At 46.3% G+C, this 18427-nt stretch overlaps 1 protein-coding gene across 5 annotated transcripts in view; it reads right to left on the bottom strand.

Moving 5' to 3' along the window:
- LOC134348399 (double-stranded RNA-specific editase 1-like) overlaps positions 1-18427 on the bottom strand; it is a 336189-nt gene that overhangs the window by 133710 nt on the left and 184052 nt on the right. For 4 of the 5 annotated variants that reach the window (XM_063051701.1, XM_063051702.1, XM_063051704.1 and 1 more), the window contains one exon: positions 489-515. The exons of the other annotated variant lie outside the window; for it this stretch is intronic. In XM_063051701.1, coding sequence (XP_062907771.1) covers positions 489-515 — 27 coding nt within the window. The remainder of the gene's footprint in view (positions 1-488; positions 516-18427) is intronic. 5 annotated transcript variants of the gene reach the window in all.

Genomic DNA, 18427 nt, shown 5'->3' with positions numbered 1-18427 from the left:
CAGTGGTTGGGGACCACTGGTTTATGGAACCTGCAGCACAAGGGAGTAAAAGTGTTATTCTATTAGAGTTCTCAATTTATTCTTGGCTTCAAGTCTTCTCCCACAGTTACCTTCATTGTTGCTAACTTACGAGCTCTGCCTATTCACAAATTATCTTTAAGATCTACCTTCAGACTACAATCTTTTGGTTGATCATGAAACAGATCTACTACTACAGGCATTTTACAACCAAGAATAATGACTCAAAAAATGGACTGCCCCTCAATATGACAGCATCAGTATCATATGGGACTCAAAAATTAATAATTGTCCTCACATAATGAAATCACATACAACATTTTAAGAAGAGAAACTGGACCGCCAGCTCTCACCTCCTTCCCATAATACATAAACTATAGCAAATTGGGTTCAATAGAGTATTTTCACAACACAGCATTTTTGTAAAACTCAGATAAAATAATTAGGTAGAGTCAAGGTTTAACACATACCTTCAGCCATGGATTTGTTACGGTCTCCTAAAGAAAAGGGTAAGAAAAGAACAGTTTGACTTAAAATTATGTGAAAAATAATAGCATATCAATTTAATTGTGGTAGAAAACCTGATGAGCAGATGTGAATTCTGCTTTAAAATTAGTAATTTACTAAACTTTAATCACTGATTGAAAACTTATGTTACAAACATTAAAAAAGATATAATTATTAATAAGATCAATTAGAAGATATAATTCCGGATTTGAAAACATTTAATTCCAATAATTTAGAGTGACTGAACAAACCCCTTTGTGTACTTTGGAAATTCAATTGCCCTGCTCTTTCAGTTATTCACTGAGTTCTGTAGGTCTACTGAGGGGCCCCGTACTCTGGCACTGTTGAAGACAGAGAAACTAGAGTTTCATTGATGTTGCATTTTGAGTACAAATGATGCTAACATTTGCTAAGTTCAAAGTAAATTTATTATGAAAGTACATATACGTCACCCTAAACAGCACTGAGATTCAATTTCTTGTGGGCATTCACAATAACTACAAGAAATGCAATAGCATCAATGAAGGACTGCACCCAGCAGGATGGACAACCAATGTGCAAAAGACCACAAGCTGTGCAAATATAAAAAGAAAGAAAAAAAGAAATAAGAATAAAAAAATAAGCAATAAATTTCAAGAAAATGAGATGAAGAGTTCTAGAAAGTAAGTCCATGGGTTGTGGGAATAGATCAGTGATGGGCCAGGTGAAGTTATCCATATAAGTTCAACAGACTGATGGTTGAGACGTAACACACACAAAATGCTGGTGAATGCAGCAGGCCAGGCAGCATCTATAAGAAGTACAGTCGACTTTTACGGCCGAGACCCTCCGTCAGGACAAACTGAAAGAAAAGATAGTAAGAGATTTGAAAGTGGGAGGGGGAGGGGAGATCCGAAATGATAGGAGAAGACAGGAGGGGGAGGGATGAAGCTAAGAGCTGGAAAGTTGATTGACAAAAGGGATACAGAGTTGGAGAAGGATCACGGGACGGGAGGCCTGGAGAGAAAGAAAGAAAGAGGGAGGGCTACCCAGATGGAATATCAGGTATTGTTCCTCCAACCTGAGTGTGGCTATATATACCTGGGTAGCCTCCAACCTGATGGCATGAACACTGATTTCTCTAACTTCCATTAATGCCCCTCCTCCCCTTCTTACACCATCCCTTATTTATTTTTATTTCCCTTTGTTTATCTCTCTCTGTCCCTCTCACAATCACTCCTTGCCCGTTTCCCATCTTGCTCTGGGCTCCCCCCCACCACTTACTTTCTTTCTCTCTAGGCCTCCCATCCCATGATCCTTCTCCAGCTCTGTATCCCTTTTGCCAATCAACTTCCAGCTGTTAGCTTCATCTCTCCCCCTCCTGTCTTCTCCTATCATTTTGGATATCCCCCCCCTCCTACTTTCAAATCTCTTACTATCTCTTCTTTCAGTTAGTCCTGACGAAGGGTCCCGGCCCGAAACGTCGACTGTACTTCTTCCTATAGATGCTGCCTGGCCTGCTGCGTTCCACCAGCACTTTGTGTGTGTTGCTTGAATTTCCAGCATCTGCAGATTTTCTCGTGTTTGCGTGGTTGAGAGGTAATACCTGTTCCTGAACCTGGTGGTGTGGGCTCTGAGGATCCTGTAACTTCTTCCTGAAGGCAGCAATCAAAAGAGAGCATGGCGTGGATGGTGGGGATCCTCAATGATGGGATGCTGCTTTCCTGCGATAGCACTCCATGTAGATGTGCTCAATGATGGGGAGGGCTTTACCTTTAATGATGCCGCTCAGCCAAAATTTCAATCTCTCTTCTATATATTGAATTGTCACCATCTTTGTTTTGGCCAATGCCAGCAGTCTCATAAGCAAACTTAACTATGGCATTAGAGCTGTACTTAGCCTCACTGTCATAAGTATAAAGTGAGAAGATAAGGGGGTTATGCACATGACATTGTGGTTCACGTGTGCTGATGTAGATTGTGGAAGAAATATTGTCTATCTGAACTGAATGTGGTCCGCAAGTGAGGAAAGAGAGGATCCAGTTTCTATTCAGAGACTAGAGATTGAAGCTATTGAATAGTTTTGAGGGGACGATAGTATTGAATGTCGAGCTACAATCAATCAGGAGCATCCTGATGTATGCATTTTTACAGGCCAGATGTTCCAGGGATGAGCAAAGAACCAATGAATTGGCATCTCAGAACATAGAACATAGAATAGTACAGCACAGTACAGGCCCTTCGGCCCACAATGTTGTGCCGACCCTCAAACCCTGCCTCCGATATAAGCCTCCACCTTAGATTCCTCCATATAGAAACATAGAAAATAGGTGCAGGAGTAGGCCATTCGGCCCTTCGAGCCTGCACCACCATTTATTATGATCATGGCTGATCATCCAACTCAGAACCCCGCCCCAGCCTTCCCTCCATACCCCCGGATCCCCGTAGCCACAAGGGCCATATCTAACTCCCTCTTAAATATAGCCAATGAACTGGCCTCAACTGTTTCCTGTGGCAGAGAATTCCACAGATTCACCACTCTCTGTGTGAAGAAGTTTTTCCTAATCTCAGTCCTAAAAGGCTTCCCCTTTATCCTCAAACTGTGACCCCTTGTTCTGGACTTCCCCAACATCGGGAACAATCTTCCTGCATCTAGCCTGTCCAATCCCTTTAGGATTTTATATGTTTCAATCAGATCCCCCCTCAATCTTCTAAATTCCAATGAGTACAAGCCCAGTTCATCCAGTCTTTCTTCATATGAAAGTCCTGCCATTCCAGGAATCAATCTGGTGAACCTTCTTTGTACTCCCTCTATGGCAAGGATGTCTTTCCTCAGATTAGGGGACCAAAACTGCACACAATACTCCAAGTGTGGTCTCACCAAGGTCTTGTACAACTGCAGTAGTACCTCCCTGCTCCTGTACTCGAATCCTCTCGCTATAAATGCCAGCATACCATTCGCCTTTTTCATCGCCTGCTGTACCTGCATGCCCACTTTCAATGACTGGTGTATGACACCCAGGTCTCGTTGCACCTCCCCTTTTCCTAATCGGCCACCATTCAGATAATAATCTGTTTTCCTATTTTTGCCACCAAACTGGATAACCTCACATTTATCCACATTAAATTGCATCTGCCATGAATTTGCCCACTCACCCAACCTATCCAAGTCACTCTGCATCCTCTTAGCATCCTCCTCACAGCTAACACTGCCACCCAGCTTCGTGTCATCCACAAACTTGGAGATGCTGCATTTAATTCCCTCATCCAAGTCATTAATATATATTGTAAACAACTGGGGTCCCAGCACTGAGCCTTGCGGTACCCCACTAGTCACCGCCTGCCATTCTGAAAAGGTCCCGTTTACCTGTCTAGTAGTCTCTTAAACTTCACTAGTGTATCTGCCTCCACCACTGACTCAGGCAGTGCATTCCACGCACCAACCACTCTCTGAATAAAAAACCTTCCTCTAATATCCCCCTTAAACTTCCCACCCCTTACCTTAAAGCCATGTCCTCTTGTATTGAGCAGTGGTGCCCTGGGGAAGAGGCGCTGGCTATCCACTCTATCTATTCCTCTTATTATCTTGTACACCTCTATCATGTCTCCTCTTATCCTCCTTCTCTCCAAAGAGTAAAGCCCTAGCTTCCTTAATCTCTGATCATAATGCATACTTTCTGAACCAGGCAGCATCCTGGTAAATCTCCTCTGTACCCTTTCCAATGCTTCCACATCCTTCCTATAGTGAGGCGACCAGAACTGGACACAATACTCCAAGTGTGGCCTAACCAGAGTTTTAGTTGATCTGCTGTGACATAGGCAAATTGGAGCAGATCCAAGTCACTTCTCAGTTAGGTGTTGAATGTTTCATCACCAACCTCTTAAAGCACCATTATAGTGGATGTAAGTGCTACTGAACGATAGTCATTGAGACAGGTTACCATGTTCAACTTGGGCACCAGTATCACTCTCCGCTGAACATCGACGACTCCTCCGGAGAGATCGTTAAGAACACCAAATTTCTTGGTGTTCACCTGGAGGAGAATCTCACCTGGTCCCTCAACACCAGCTCCATAGCAAAGAAAGCCCAGCAGCGTCTTTACCTTCTGCGAAGGCTGAGAAAAGTCTATCTCCCACCCCGCATCCTCACCACATTCTACAGAGGCTGTATTGAGAGCATCCTGAGCAGCAGCTGCATCACGGCCTGGTTCGGAAATTGCACCATCTCGGATCGCAAGACCCTGCAGCAGATAGTGAGGTTAGCTGAGAAGATCATCGGGGTCTCTCTTCCCGCCATCACAGACATTTACACCACACGCTGCAACCGCAAAGCAAGCAGCATTATGAAGGACCCCACGCACCCCTCATATAAACTCTTCTTCTCCCTCCTGCCATCTGGAAAAAGGCACCAAAGCATTCGAGCTCTCACGACCAGACTATATAACAATTTCTTCCCCCAAGCCATCAGACTCCTCAATACCCAGAGCCTGGCTTGACACCAACCTCCTATACCCTCTACTGTGCCTACGGTCTTGTTTATTATTTATTATTATTTATTGTAGTGCCTGCAATGTTTTGTGCACTTTATGCAGTCCTGGATAGGTCTGTAGTCTAGTGTAGTTTTTGTGTTTTTTCTTACGTAGTTCAGTGTAGTTTTGTATTGTTTCATGTAGCACCATGGTCCTGGAAAATGTTGTCTCATTTTCACTATGTCCGGTACCAGTAGTTATGGTTGAAATGACAATAAAAAGTGACTTGACTTGACTTGAATTGAAACAGGTGGGTACCTCAGATAGCCAAAGTAAGAGGTTAAAGACATCGGTGAACACTCTAGCCAGTTGATCAGCACTAGTCTTTTATATTCGGCCAGATATCCCATCTGGGCAGGATGCTTTCCCAAGGTTCAGCCTCCTGAAGGATGCTCTCACATCAACTTCCTCAGAGTCTGAAATCACAGGGTCATCAGGAGCTGTGGGAGTTCATGAAGGTGCCTCCATGTTTTGACTTGTGAAGCGAGCATAAAAAGTATTGAGCTCATCTGGGAGTGAAGCCTTGTTGTCCTCTATGTCACTTCGTTTCACTTTCTAAAAGGTGATAGGATTCAAGCTCTGCCACAACTGTCATGCATTCTTCAGTGATTTAAGTTTAGTCTAGAACTGCCACTTTGCGCATCTTGACTTCACCGCACCTTGTCCCCATTCCAACCTCACTCCTTCGGAACACTCTGCTCTCCACTCCCTCCGCACTAATCCTAACCTTATTATTAAACCCACCGATAAGGGGGGTGCTGTTGTAGTCTGGCGTACTGACCTCTACCTTGCCGAGGCACAGCGACAACTCGCGGATACCTCCTCTTATTTACCCCTCGATCGTGACCCCACTAAGGAGCACCAGGCCATTGTCTCCCACACCATCACCGACTTTATCCGCTCAGGGGATCTCCCATCCACTGCTACCAACCTTATAGTTCCCACACTCCGCACTTCCCGTTTCTACCTCCTACCCAAGATCCACAAACCTGCCTGTCCTGGCCGACCTATTGTCTCAGCTTGCTCCTGCCCCACCGAACTCGTTTCTGCATTCCTCGACACGGTTTTATCCCCCCTTGTTCAATCCCTTCCGACCTATGTTCGTGACACTTCTCACGCTCTTAAACTTTTCGATGATTTTAAGTTCCCTGGCCCCCACCACTTTATTTTCACCATGGATGTCCAGTCCTTATATACTTCCATCCCCCATCAGGAAGGTCTCAAAGCTCTACACTTCTTTTTGGATTCCAGACCTAATCAGATCCCCTCTACCACCACTCTGCTCCGTCTAGCGGAATTAGTCCTCACTCTTAATAATTTCTCCTTTGGCTCCTCCCACTTCCTCCAAACTAAAGGTGTAGCTATGGGCACCCGCATGGGTCCTAGCTATGCCTACCTTTTTGTTGGCTTTGTGGAACAATCTATGTTCCGTGCCTATTCTGGTATCTGTCCCCCACTTTACCTTCGCTACATCGATGACTGCATTGGCGCTGCTTCCTGCATGCATGCAGAACTTGTTGACTTTATTAACTTTGCCTCCAACTTTCACCCTGCCCTCAAGTTTACCTGGTCCATTTCCGACACCTCCCTCCCCTTTCTAGATCTTTCTGTCTCTGTCTCTGGAGACAGCTTATCCACTGATGTCTACTATAAGCCTACTGACTCTCACAGCTATCTGGACTATTCCTCTTCTCACCCTGTCTCTTGCAAAAACGCCATCCCCTTCTCGCAATTCCTCCGTCTCCGCCGCATCTGCTCTCAGGATGAGGCTTTTCATTCTAGGACGAGGGAGATGTCTTCCTTTTTTAAAGAAAGGGGCTTCCCTTCCTCCACTATCAACTCTGCTCTTAAACGCATCTCCCCCATTTCACGTACATCTGCTCTCACTCCATCCTCCCGCCACCCCACTAGGAATAGGGTTCCCCTGGTCCTCACCTACCACCCCACCAGCCTCCGGGTCCAACATATTGTTCTCCGTAACTTCCGCCACCTCCAACGGGATCCCACCACTAAGTACATCTTTCCCTCCACCCCCCCTGCATTCCGCAGGGATCGCTCCCTATGCAACTCCCTTGTCCATTCGTCCCCCCCATCCCTCCCCACTGATCTCCCTCCTGGCACTTATCCGTGTAAGCGGAACAAGTGCTACACATGCCCTTACACTTCCTCCCTTACCACCATTCAGGGCCCCAAACGGTCCTTCCAGGTGAGGCAACACTTCACCTGTGAGTCGGCTGGGGTGATATACTGCGTCCGGTACTCCCGATGTGGCCTTGTGTATATTGGCGAGACCCGACGCAAACTGGGAGACCGCTTTGCTGAACATCTACGCTCTGTCCGCCAGAGAAAGCAGGATCTCCCAGTGGCCACGCATTTTAATTCCACATCCCATTCCCATTCTGACATGTCTATCCACGGCCTCCTCTACTGTAAAGATGAAGCCACACTCAGGTTGGAGGAACAACACCTTATATTCCGTCTGGGTAGCCTCCAACCTGATGGCATGAACATTGACTTCTCTAACTTCTGCTAAGGCCCCACCTCCCCTCGTACCCCATCTGTTACTTATTTTTATGCACACATTCTTTTTCTCCCTCTGTCCCTCTTGCCCATCCTCTGGGTCACCCCCCCCCCCTTGTCTTTCTTCCCGGACCTCCTGTCCCTTGATCCTCTCGTATCCCCTTCTGCCTATCACCTGTCCAGCTCTTGGCTCTATCCCTCCCCCTCCTGCCTTCTCCTATCATTTTGGATCTCCCCCTCCCCCTCCAACTTTCAAATCCCTTACTCACTCTTCCTTCAGTTAGTCCTGACGAAGGGTCTCGGCCTGAAACGTTGACTGCACCTCTTCCTACAGGTGCTGCCTGGCCTGCTGCGTTCACCAGCAACTTTGATTGCTTTTCTGAGGTGGTACCTGGACTTCATGCATTTTACTTCATCGTCAGGCCTGAATGCCACTGATCTAGCCCTCAGCAAGAGGCAGATCTCATAATTCATCCAGGGCTTCAGGTTGGGGAAGAATCTGAATGATCTTGTGGGGATACACTCGTCTACGACTGTTTAAAGTCCACTACAACTGTGACGTATTCATTCAGATCCTCTGATGAGTCCTTGAACACGGCCCAGTCCACCAACTTGAAGCAATCCCATAGTTGTTCCTCTGCCTCCCACAATCACCTCTTTGTTGATCTTACCTCTAGTGCCTTGCTCTTTAGTCTCTGCCTGTACAGAGGTAGCAGGAGGACAGCCAAGTGGCATGAACATGATGATGCTGAATCAAAAATTTGAGGAGATGTATATAACGTTATGGGGGTATAAATAAGGGGAATAATTTGTTTTTTCCAGTATAAGGGAGTCTAAAACTATTGTGCATTGATTAGCGTGAGAGGGCCAACCTTTTCACACAAAGGACCATGAGAATACAGACCAGATGCCAGAGGAAGTGGAAGTATATTGAATTCCAATTGACTTTATTACTTATATCCTTCATATACATGAGGAGGAACAATCTTTACGTTACATCCCCGTCTAAATGTGCAAGGTGCAATTTATAGTAATTTATAACTATTATGTACAACAGGATAGTCAATATAACATAGAAATACAGTTGTGTCAGCATGAATTAAGCAGTCTGATGGCTTGCTGGAAGAAGCTGTCCCAGAGCCTGTTGGTCCTGGCTTTATTCTGTGGTACCGTTTCCCGGATAGTAGCAGCTGGAACAGTTTGTAGTTGGGGTGACTCGGACCCCAATGATCTTTCAGGCCCTTTTTACACACCTGTCTTTGTAAATGTCCTGAATAGTGGGAAGTTCACATTTACAGATGCGCTGGGCTATCTGCAGCGCTCTCTGCAGAGCCCTGTGATTGAGGGATGTACAGTTCCCATTCTAGGCAGTGATTCAGCCAGTTAGGATGCTCTCAATCGTGCCCCCTATAAAAAGTTCTTAGAATTTGGGAGCCCATACCAAATGTCTTCAACCGTCTGAAGTGAAGGAGGCGCTGTTGTGCCATTTTCACCACACATTCGGTATGTACAGACCACGTGAGATCCTCTGGTGATGTTTATGCCGAGGAACTTAAACCTGCTTGCCCTCTCAACCCCAGATCCATTGATGTCAACTGGGGCTAGCCTGTCTCCATTCTTCCTGTAATCCACAACCGCTCCTTTGTTTTTGTGATATTGAGAGAGAGGTTGCTTTCTTGACACCACTGTGTCAGGGTGATGACTTCTCTGTAGGCTGCCTCATTATTATTTGAGATTAGGCCGATCAGTGTAGTATCGTCAGCAAATTTAATTAGCAGATTGGAGCTGTGGGTGACGACACAGAATGTAAAGGAGGAGGCTTAGGACACAGCCCTGAGGGACGTGTGTTGAGGGTCAGAAGGGCAGAGGTGAAGGAGCCCATTCTTACCACCTGCCGCCAATCTGACGGGAAGTCCAGGATCCAGCTACACAAGGCAGGGTGAAGGCTGAGGTCTTTGAGCTTCTTGTCGAGCCTGGAGGGACTTATGGTGTTGAACGCTGAACTGTAGTCCAAGAACAGCATTCTTATAGGACGGTGTGTAGAGCTGTGACTATTGCGTCATCTGTCGAGTGGCTGGGTCGATAGGTGAGTTGTAGGGGGTCCAGTGTGGGCGGTAGCATGCTGCAGATATAGTCCTTGACCAGCCTCTCAAAGCATTTGCTTATTATTGAAGTAAGTCCGACAGGACACCTGTCACTCAGATATGTTACCTTGGTTTTTTTTAGGTACAAGAACAATGGTGGATGTTTTCAACCAGGATGGCACTCTACACTGGGAGAGGGAGAGATTAAAAATGTTGTGAACACACCTGTCAGTAGTGTTGCGCACATCCCGAGTACTTGCCCTGGGATGCCGTCCAGTCCCACTGTCTTGCAACTCTCCACTCATTGGAAACTCCTGCATACTTCGGCCTCATGATGACCAAGCTGCCAGTCGCATTATCTGCAGGTCTCCTCAGTGGCGTAGTATTGGCAACATCGAATTGAGCATAAAAATTATTCAGCTCGTCTGGGAAAGAGGCAGCGATGCTGGAAACTCCACTGTGTTCAGCTTTGAAGTCTGCGATGGTGTGTAGAGCTTGCCATAAGGTATGTGTGCTGTTGGTGGAAAGTTGGGACTGAATCTTGTCTCTGTATTGTTGTTTTGCTACCTTGGTGACTTTGTGCAACTTTAGCTAAATTTCTTGACTTCCGATTACCGACAACGTAAGCTCTGTGTCCTGCAGTAAGTACTGCTCGCACGGAACTGTTGATCCAGGGTTTCTGGTTTGGATAGACCCTGACTGATTTCTGGGGACAACATTCTCGGTGCACTTCCAGATGAAACTCGTAACCCCATCCATGAACTCGGAGACATCCTCATCGTGGAAGACATTCCAGATGACATCATCAAAGCAGTCCTGCAGCATGGAGGCAGATTATTTGGACCAACAGTGGACGGTTTTAACTATGGCCGCCTCTTGTTTCAGCTTCTGCCTATACTGTGGCAGCAACAAGATGGAGGAGTGATCTGATTTTCCAAATGGGGGTGGGGCGAAGGAGCACTTTGTAAGCATTGCAGAAGGGAGAGTAGCAGTGGTCGAGTTTGCTATCGCCCCGCGTGCTCACCTGGATGTGTTGGCAAAACTTCGGAGAGACACTAGTCAGCAACGCTCTATTAAAGTCACCGGCAACAATGAAGGCAGCCTCCGGGTGTGCAGTCTCTAGGGTACTGATGGTCTCGTACAGTTCCTTGAGAGCCAGGTTAGTATCAGCCTGCGGCGGAATATACACAGCTGTGATAATAACAGTCGTGAACCCCCTGGGCAGCCAGAAAGGTCTACATAGCAGCACCAGGTACTCCAGATCTAGGAAACAAAAGGATTTCAGGGCATGCATGTTCCAGGGGTCGCACCAGGCATTACTGACCATGAAGCATACCCGACCTCCTTTATTCTTCCCAGAGAAGGTTGTCACTTGTCCGTCTGAAACAGGGAGAACTCAGAAGGCTCTATGGCATGACCCAGTTATCTCATCCATCAGCCAGGTCTCCACGAGGCACAAAACGTTACATTTCCTTGTTTCCCACCGGTAGGAGATTCTGGCTCTCAGTTTGCACAGCTTATTTTTCAGGGACCGAATGTTAGCCAGGAGTATGCTAGGGAGCAGCACCCAAATAGCACGCCATCTCAACCTTACCAGGGCGCTGGCCCATCTCCCTTGCCTCCGACGCCACTTCCGAGATAGCGGCAGTGTAGTAGGTGAGCCTCCCATTGATTGCGCAAGCAGGGGTTCCCAGTGTAGAAAAGGTGGCGCGTGGTGAGTAAATGCTGTCTTCCCAATGTTCAGAAGAGTCAGTCTATCATATCTGATGTGACTATCAGCTACTTGAACAAGAAATGTGAAGCAAATCGCAGAAATTAAAAGTATACTGTAAAGTTGGAATGGAGCTCATAGCACAGCCGCTGTATGCGATGCCATCTTGATCTATCATCTACCATCTCGGAAGCAGGTACAATTGCAACATCTAGAAGATATTTGGACAGGTACATGGACAGGAATGGTTTAGAGGGGGATATGGGCCAAATGCAGTGAACTGGAATGAGCTCTGGTAGGAAACTTGGTCAATTTGGACAAGTTGGACTGAAGGGCCTGTCCCATGCTGTATAACTCTATGATTCTATAAATAAATTTGGAGCTTTTGATTAGGTTTCTGGATGCCTGCCATATAACTGTCGCACAATACTTGTGCATTATAATTAATGGAGGTGAAACTCTCTGCTTTTCAGAAATTTGTCAAAATTAATTCAATTGTCAAGTACAATGATTAATTCCATTGATAGCTTGTACTTTAACACATAAATATGTATCTTTTGCAATTTCACTGTCACCCAATTCAAATCATTTTCAAATATACAGAAAATGCATGTTTTATCTATCTATCTATCTATTTATTCAGAGATACAGCATGGAGTAGGCCCTTCCAGCCCTTCAAGCCATGTTGCCCCAATTCAACCCTAGCCCAATCATGGGACATCTAACAATGACCAATTAACCTACTAACCAGTATGTCCTTGGACTGTGGGAGGAGAGCAGAGCACATGGGGAAAACTCATGCATTCTATAGGGAGGACAAACAGACTCATTAAAGGAATTGAACTCCGACATCCCAAGCCGTAATGGAGTCACTCGAACTGCTACGCTCCAATGGTGCACTGATACAATTAAGACTTCAATGCAGAGGGATATATATGCACACGTTAAAGGCCAACAAGGATTGCAAAAAGTGAATAATTATTATCTAACATGCTTGAAGTAGCTCTCTTCCTCCCTTGCACCAACCCCTGCTCAGTTTCAAACACTGTCAAAATAAATGTAATCAGAACCAAACTACTGAACACATTCCACCTTATTTCAAATCAATTTGGAAAAAAAAATCAAAACTTTGTCAACACCTGAAGAGAAGCATCATATCAGTTAAACTAAATACTACAGATGTGAAACTAAATACTACAGAGGTCCTATGGAGAATCTGTTTTCCCTGCAAATAAGTTTCTATAAAGTGTCATTTGAATCTTTCAGCCTAAATGGAGATTAATTTCATTAGACAAGGAAAGATAAACCAGGCAATTTGTGCTTCGATGCAGTTCCCAGGCAAGCAACAGCAAATTGTCTTTGCAGTAGATTCGGGAGATGTGCAGGCAAGTTCTTTTGTGGGTGGGGAGGCTATTTGTGTTGGTTACTATTAGTGATTGAATATGATCAGTAAGTGGAAGCAAAAAGCATTGCAGTTAATCAAAAACTGATATTACATTTCTTAACAATCAGCATGATATCAATTCCACACTGGAACCATTCAACTGTTGAACTGGTCATTTGAGCAACAAGGGGCTCAATCTGAAGTGTTGACTGTCCATTTCCCTCCCTACCTGTTGCCTGACCCACTGACTTCTTCTTGCATCTTGTGCTTGTTGCTCAAGATTCCACCATCTGAAGTTTGGTGTTCCAGCAGAAAAATCACAAACTTCAAACTAACATTACTTGCCATTCATAACTTCAAATAGGGAATGCTTTATTGGATGTTGTAAGCGAAAGGTCATTTGAAGGGAATCTGTAATTTAGAATGCTTCACATTCCCAGTTGGAAAAGAGAACCTGGAAATATAAATCTACAAATCTAGTAGTAGTATTAGTTGTGCGATCACTCAAACTGAGTATGATGTTCTTCTAAGGAGTTGTCTATTGGTAGATTGTGTAGAGGCCAATCCAAGATCAACAAAATCTGGAATGTTAGAGTGGATTACCCTAATGGAGGAAGCCTTTGTTCATCTTGGGGAAGCTGAGGCATGGGCAGCCACCACATGGTCCTTGGGTTCAGGGCCAAGTAGCATGGAATTCAAGACGACTGGGGGCCCTTCACTACTGCAACCTCCCTCTGCCTTCACTGCTGTGATGTGTCATCATCATCCGCCAGCTCCACTGCTGAGGTCTTGGTAGGATCATTCTTTGTCTGGAACGTCCACCTTGACCTTACCACCATGGGTGACCCTAGCAGGAACTAAGCACCAGATCATTAAACTCCAGACAGTATCACTCTCAGGATCTCAGGTATTCGCATGTTTGTCCACCACAACACGGTGATGATCGGTCAATGAAAAGCTCCAAAACTATGCATGGTGTTACACAAGTTTGTTTTCCCAAGAATATCTGCTGCAATCACTCAATCATAATTGCAGATTTTACTGACACCACAATTTTGATTGGTTAAATCCCACTTGCCCATGATTTTTAAAACTGAACTGAGGACTGCCTAAATGGTCAATCCATTGTCTACCTGGTTATGGTAGGACAATTGTGCTTACTGCAGCCTAAAGTATTAGCTACGTTGATGCATAGTTTAGAAATGATAATGATTTGCAGAACTGTGTAGGCTTTGAAATAGCTGCAGAAGAGCTTCACCAGGAATGTGGCCTGGATTGGACTATTTTAGACATAAGGAGAGGTTGGATAATATGGGTTTCTTTGGGATACTGAGTCTAAGGGAAAAGCTCCTTTGAATATATAAGATTATAAGCAGATTAGACAGATATTCGCAAACAACAGGAATTCTGCAGATGCTGGAAATTCAAGCAACATACATCAAAGTTGCTGGTGAACGCAGCAGGCCAAGCAGCATCTATAGGAAGAGGCGCAGTCGACGTTTCAGGCCGAGACCCTTCGTCAGGACTAACTGAAGGAAGAGTGAGTAAGGGATTTGAAAGCTGGAGGGGGAGGGGGAGATGCAAAATGATAGGAGAAGACAGGAGGGGGAGGGATAGAGCCGAGAGCTGGACAGGTGATAGGCAAAAGGGGATACGAGAGGATCATGGGACAGGAGGCCTAGGGAGAAAGACGGGGGGGGGGTGACCCAGAGGATGGGCAAGAGGTATATTCAGAGGGACAGAGGGAGAAAAAGGAGAGTGAGAGAAAGAATGTGTGCATAAAAATGAGTAACAGCTGGGGTACGAGGGGGAGGTGGGGCCTAGCGGAAGTTAGAGAAGTCAATGTTCATGCTATCAGGTTGGAGGCTACCCAGACGGAATATAAGGTGTTGTTCCTCCAACCTGAGTGTGGCTGCATCTTTACAGTAGAGGAGGCCGTGGATAGACATGTCAGAATGGGAATGGGATGTGGAATTAAAATGTGTGGCCACTGGGAGATCCTGCTTTCTCTGGCGGACAGAGCGTAGATGTTCAGCAAAGCGGTCTCCCAGTCTGCGTCGGGTCTCACCAATATATAAAAGGCCACATCAGGAGCACCGGACGCAGTATATCACCCCAGTCGACTCACAGGTGAAGTGATGCCTCACCTGGAAGGACTGTTTGGGGCCCTGAATGGTGGCAGGGGAGGAAGTGTAAGGGCATGTGTAGCACTTGTTCCGCTTACACGGATAAGTGCCAGGAGGGAGATCAGTGGGGAGGGATGGGGGGGACGAATGGACAAGGGAGTTGTGTAGGGAGCGATCCCTGCGGAATGCAGAGAGAGGGGGGGAGGGAAAGATGTGCTTAGTGGTGGGATCCCGTTGGAGGTGGCGGAAGTTATGGAGAATAATATGTTGGACCCGGAGGCTGGTGGGGTGGTAGGTGAGGACCAGGGGAACCCTATTCCTAGTGGGGTGGTGGGAGGATGGAGTGAGAGCAGATGTACGTGAAATGGAGGAGATGCATTTAAGAGCAGAGTTGATAGTGGAGGAAGGGAAGCCCCTTTCTTTAAAAAATGAAGACATCTCCCTCGTCCTAGAATGAAAAGCCTCATCCTGAGAGCAGATGCGGCGGAGACGGAGGAATTGCAAGAAGGGGATGGCGTTTTTGCAAGAGACAGGGTGAGAAGAGGAATAGTCCAGATAGCTGTGAGAGTCAGTAGGCTTATAGTAGATATCAGTGGATAAGCTGTCTCCAGAGACAGAGACAGAAAGATCTAGAAAGGGGAGGGAGGTGTCGGAAATAGACCAGGTAAACTTGAGGGCAGGGTGAAAGTTGGAGGCAAAGTTAATAAAGTCAACGAATTCTGCATGCGTGCAGGAAGCAGCGCCAATGCAGTCGTCGATATAGCGAAGGAAAAGTGGGGGACAGATACCAGAATAGGCACGGAACATAGATTGTTCCACAAACCCAACAAAAAGGCAGGCATAGCTAGGACCCATACGGGTGCCCATAGCTACACCTTTAGTTTGGAGGAAATGGGAGGAGCAAAAGGAGAAATTATTAAGAGTAAGGACTAATTCCGCTAGACGGAGCAGAGTGGTGGTAGAGGGGAACTGATTAGGTCTGGAATCCAAAAAGAAGCATAGAGCTTTGAGACCTTCCTGATGGGGGATGGAAGTATATAAGGACTGGACATCCATGGTGAAAATAAAGCGGTGGGGGCCAGGGAACTTAAAATCATCGAAAAGTTTAAGAGCGTGAGAAGTGTCACGAACATAGGTCGGAAGGGATTGAACAAGGGGTGATAAAACAGTGTTGAGGTATGCAGAAACGAGTTCGGTGGGGCAGGAGCAAGCTGAGACAATAGGTCAGCCAGGACAGGCAGGTTTGTGGATCTTGGGTAGGAGGTAGAAACGGGAAGTGCGGGGTGTGGGAACTATAAGGTTGGTAGCAGTGGATGGGAGATCCCCTGAGCGGATAAAGTCGTTGATAGTGTGGGAGACAATGGCCTGGTGCTCCTTGGTGGGGTCACGATCGAGGGGTAAATAAGAGGAGGTATCCGCGAGTTGTCGCTGTGCCTCGGCAAGGTAGAGGTCAGTACGCCAGACTACAACAGCACCCCCTTTATCAGCGGGTTTAATAATAAGGTTAGGATTAGTGCGGAGGGAGTGGAGAGCAGAGCGTTCCGAAGGAGTGAGGTTGGAATGGGGACAAGGTGCGGTGAAGTCGAGACGGTTGATGTCCCGTCGGCAGTTGGCAATAAAGAGATCCAGAGCAGGCAGAAGACCAGAGCGGGGTGTCCATGAAGAAGAGGAGGGTTGAAGACGGGAGAAGGGGTCATCGGTGGGGGTGGAAGAGTCCTTGCCGAAGAAGTCGGCTCGGAGACGGAGACGGCGGAAGAAAAGTTCCGCATCGTGGCGAACACGGAACTCGCTGAGGTGTGGGCGAAGGGGGACAAACGTGAGGCCCTTACTGAGAACAGAGCGTTCTGCCTCTGACAGTTGAAGGTCAGAGGGGATGGTAAAGACCCGGCACGGATGAGAGCTGGGATCAGAGGGGGGAGGGGGGAGGCTGGGGGTGTCAGTGGAGAGGGGAGGGTTGGGGTGAGAGGAAGATGGAGCCTCTGAGGGCCCAGGAGTAGACGGTGGGATCTGAGGAAGACGGGGTTGCAGAGTGGTGGTGGGGGAAGGGGAGACGGGAGTCACAACAGCAGCACATAAAGACCCGGCCTGGAGTTCAAGGCTGGAGTCGCAGTTGGTGGTTGCGTAATCATTTCGAATGTGTCCATGGTCGTTGCTGGAGTCCGGGTTTTGAATATGTCCTGAGGTGTTGGAGCCGCCGAGATCAATGGCAGGCGCCGCAATTGAAAGTTCATGCCTGCTAGCGTCGGGGCCGGCAGGCTCTGGAGTCCGTAGATGTAAGATCTTGCGATCTTTGCCTAACATGACAAAGTCAAAAAAACGGCGATTGCAGGCGTGGATCCGACGGAGGATGAAATACCGGGTAGGACCATTACAGACGGCGAAGAAAGTGTCCCGAAGGTGTGGCAACATACATCAAAGTTGCTGGTGAACGCAGCAGGCCAAGCAGCATCTATAGGAAGAGGCGCAGTCGACGTTTCAGGCCGAGACCCTTCGTCAGGACTAACTGAAGGAAGAGTGAGTAAGGGATTTGAAAGCTGGAGGGGGAGGGGGAGATGCAAAATGATATTTTGACAGAATGACAGATATTCAGTCATTCTCCCAGAGTGGAAACATGAAATACTGGAGGGCAGATTTAAGGGGTGTGTGTGTGTGTGGGGGGGGGGGGGAATCAAAACAAGATATGCAAGGCAATTTTTGTTTTACACAGAGTAACAGCACAACCAAGGGAAGTGACAGAAACAAATTCAAGAGTATTATTTAAGTATTTACAGAGACACAAACACGGGCAAGGAATAGGGAAAGATGCCCCATGTGCAGGCAGGTGGGATTAGTTTAATCTTGCATCATGGCTAGTACAGACATGACTGGGGGAGGGGGATGGCCTGTCTTTGTGTTGTAATGTATTACCTGATTTAATTTGCCTGCTTGTGGAATTATTTCACAAAAATTAAATCCTTCACCAGAATCATTGCTGCATACAGCAGACTATGGGGAGAAAAAACAATTCTGCCTCTTGTAATCCATTTCCAGGCAAGTTTCCATATTTCAAGTACCAGTGGAAAATATCTGACATCACAACAAATTAGAAGGGGTGGTCAATTCAAATTCAGAATTGTCCAAAAAACTGCTTTGGATTAGACAGATTCATAGAGTTGCATCTTCAGCATTGTCCTGGAGGTCTGATTCACAGCAACCAGAAAGCACTCAAAGGGCTTCAGATTTGTTAGTATTAGAAATCTCAACAAACCTTTCCAATATTCTAAATGGTTTAAGACATTTTCAAGTACAATCAAGAGATTTTTAAGCATGGTCAACAGATTTTTAAGTATGATCGAGAATTTTTTAAGTAAGATGAAGGGATAATTAAATGTGATCAACTGAAGCTGAAACAAATTATGTTTGAAACCAAGTTCTGGCAATTCATTCTGACCCTAAATGTGCTATTTAGCAGTCTGAGAATCCACCATTAATCTTGTAATATTTTACAACATTTAGCAGTCATAAAAGTCACAAAAGCCTGTGAGTGAGATCGAGAGAGGGTGAGTGAGAGACTGAATTTGGCAAAGATT

This window comes from Mobula hypostoma, chromosome 6 (assembly GCF_963921235.1).
Source record: "Mobula hypostoma chromosome 6, sMobHyp1.1, whole genome shotgun sequence".
Taxonomy (NCBI): domain Eukaryota; kingdom Metazoa; phylum Chordata; class Chondrichthyes; order Myliobatiformes; family Myliobatidae; genus Mobula; species Mobula hypostoma.
Note: the sequence above shows the minus strand (reverse complement) of the source record. Positions and strands in the feature narration are given on the sequence as shown.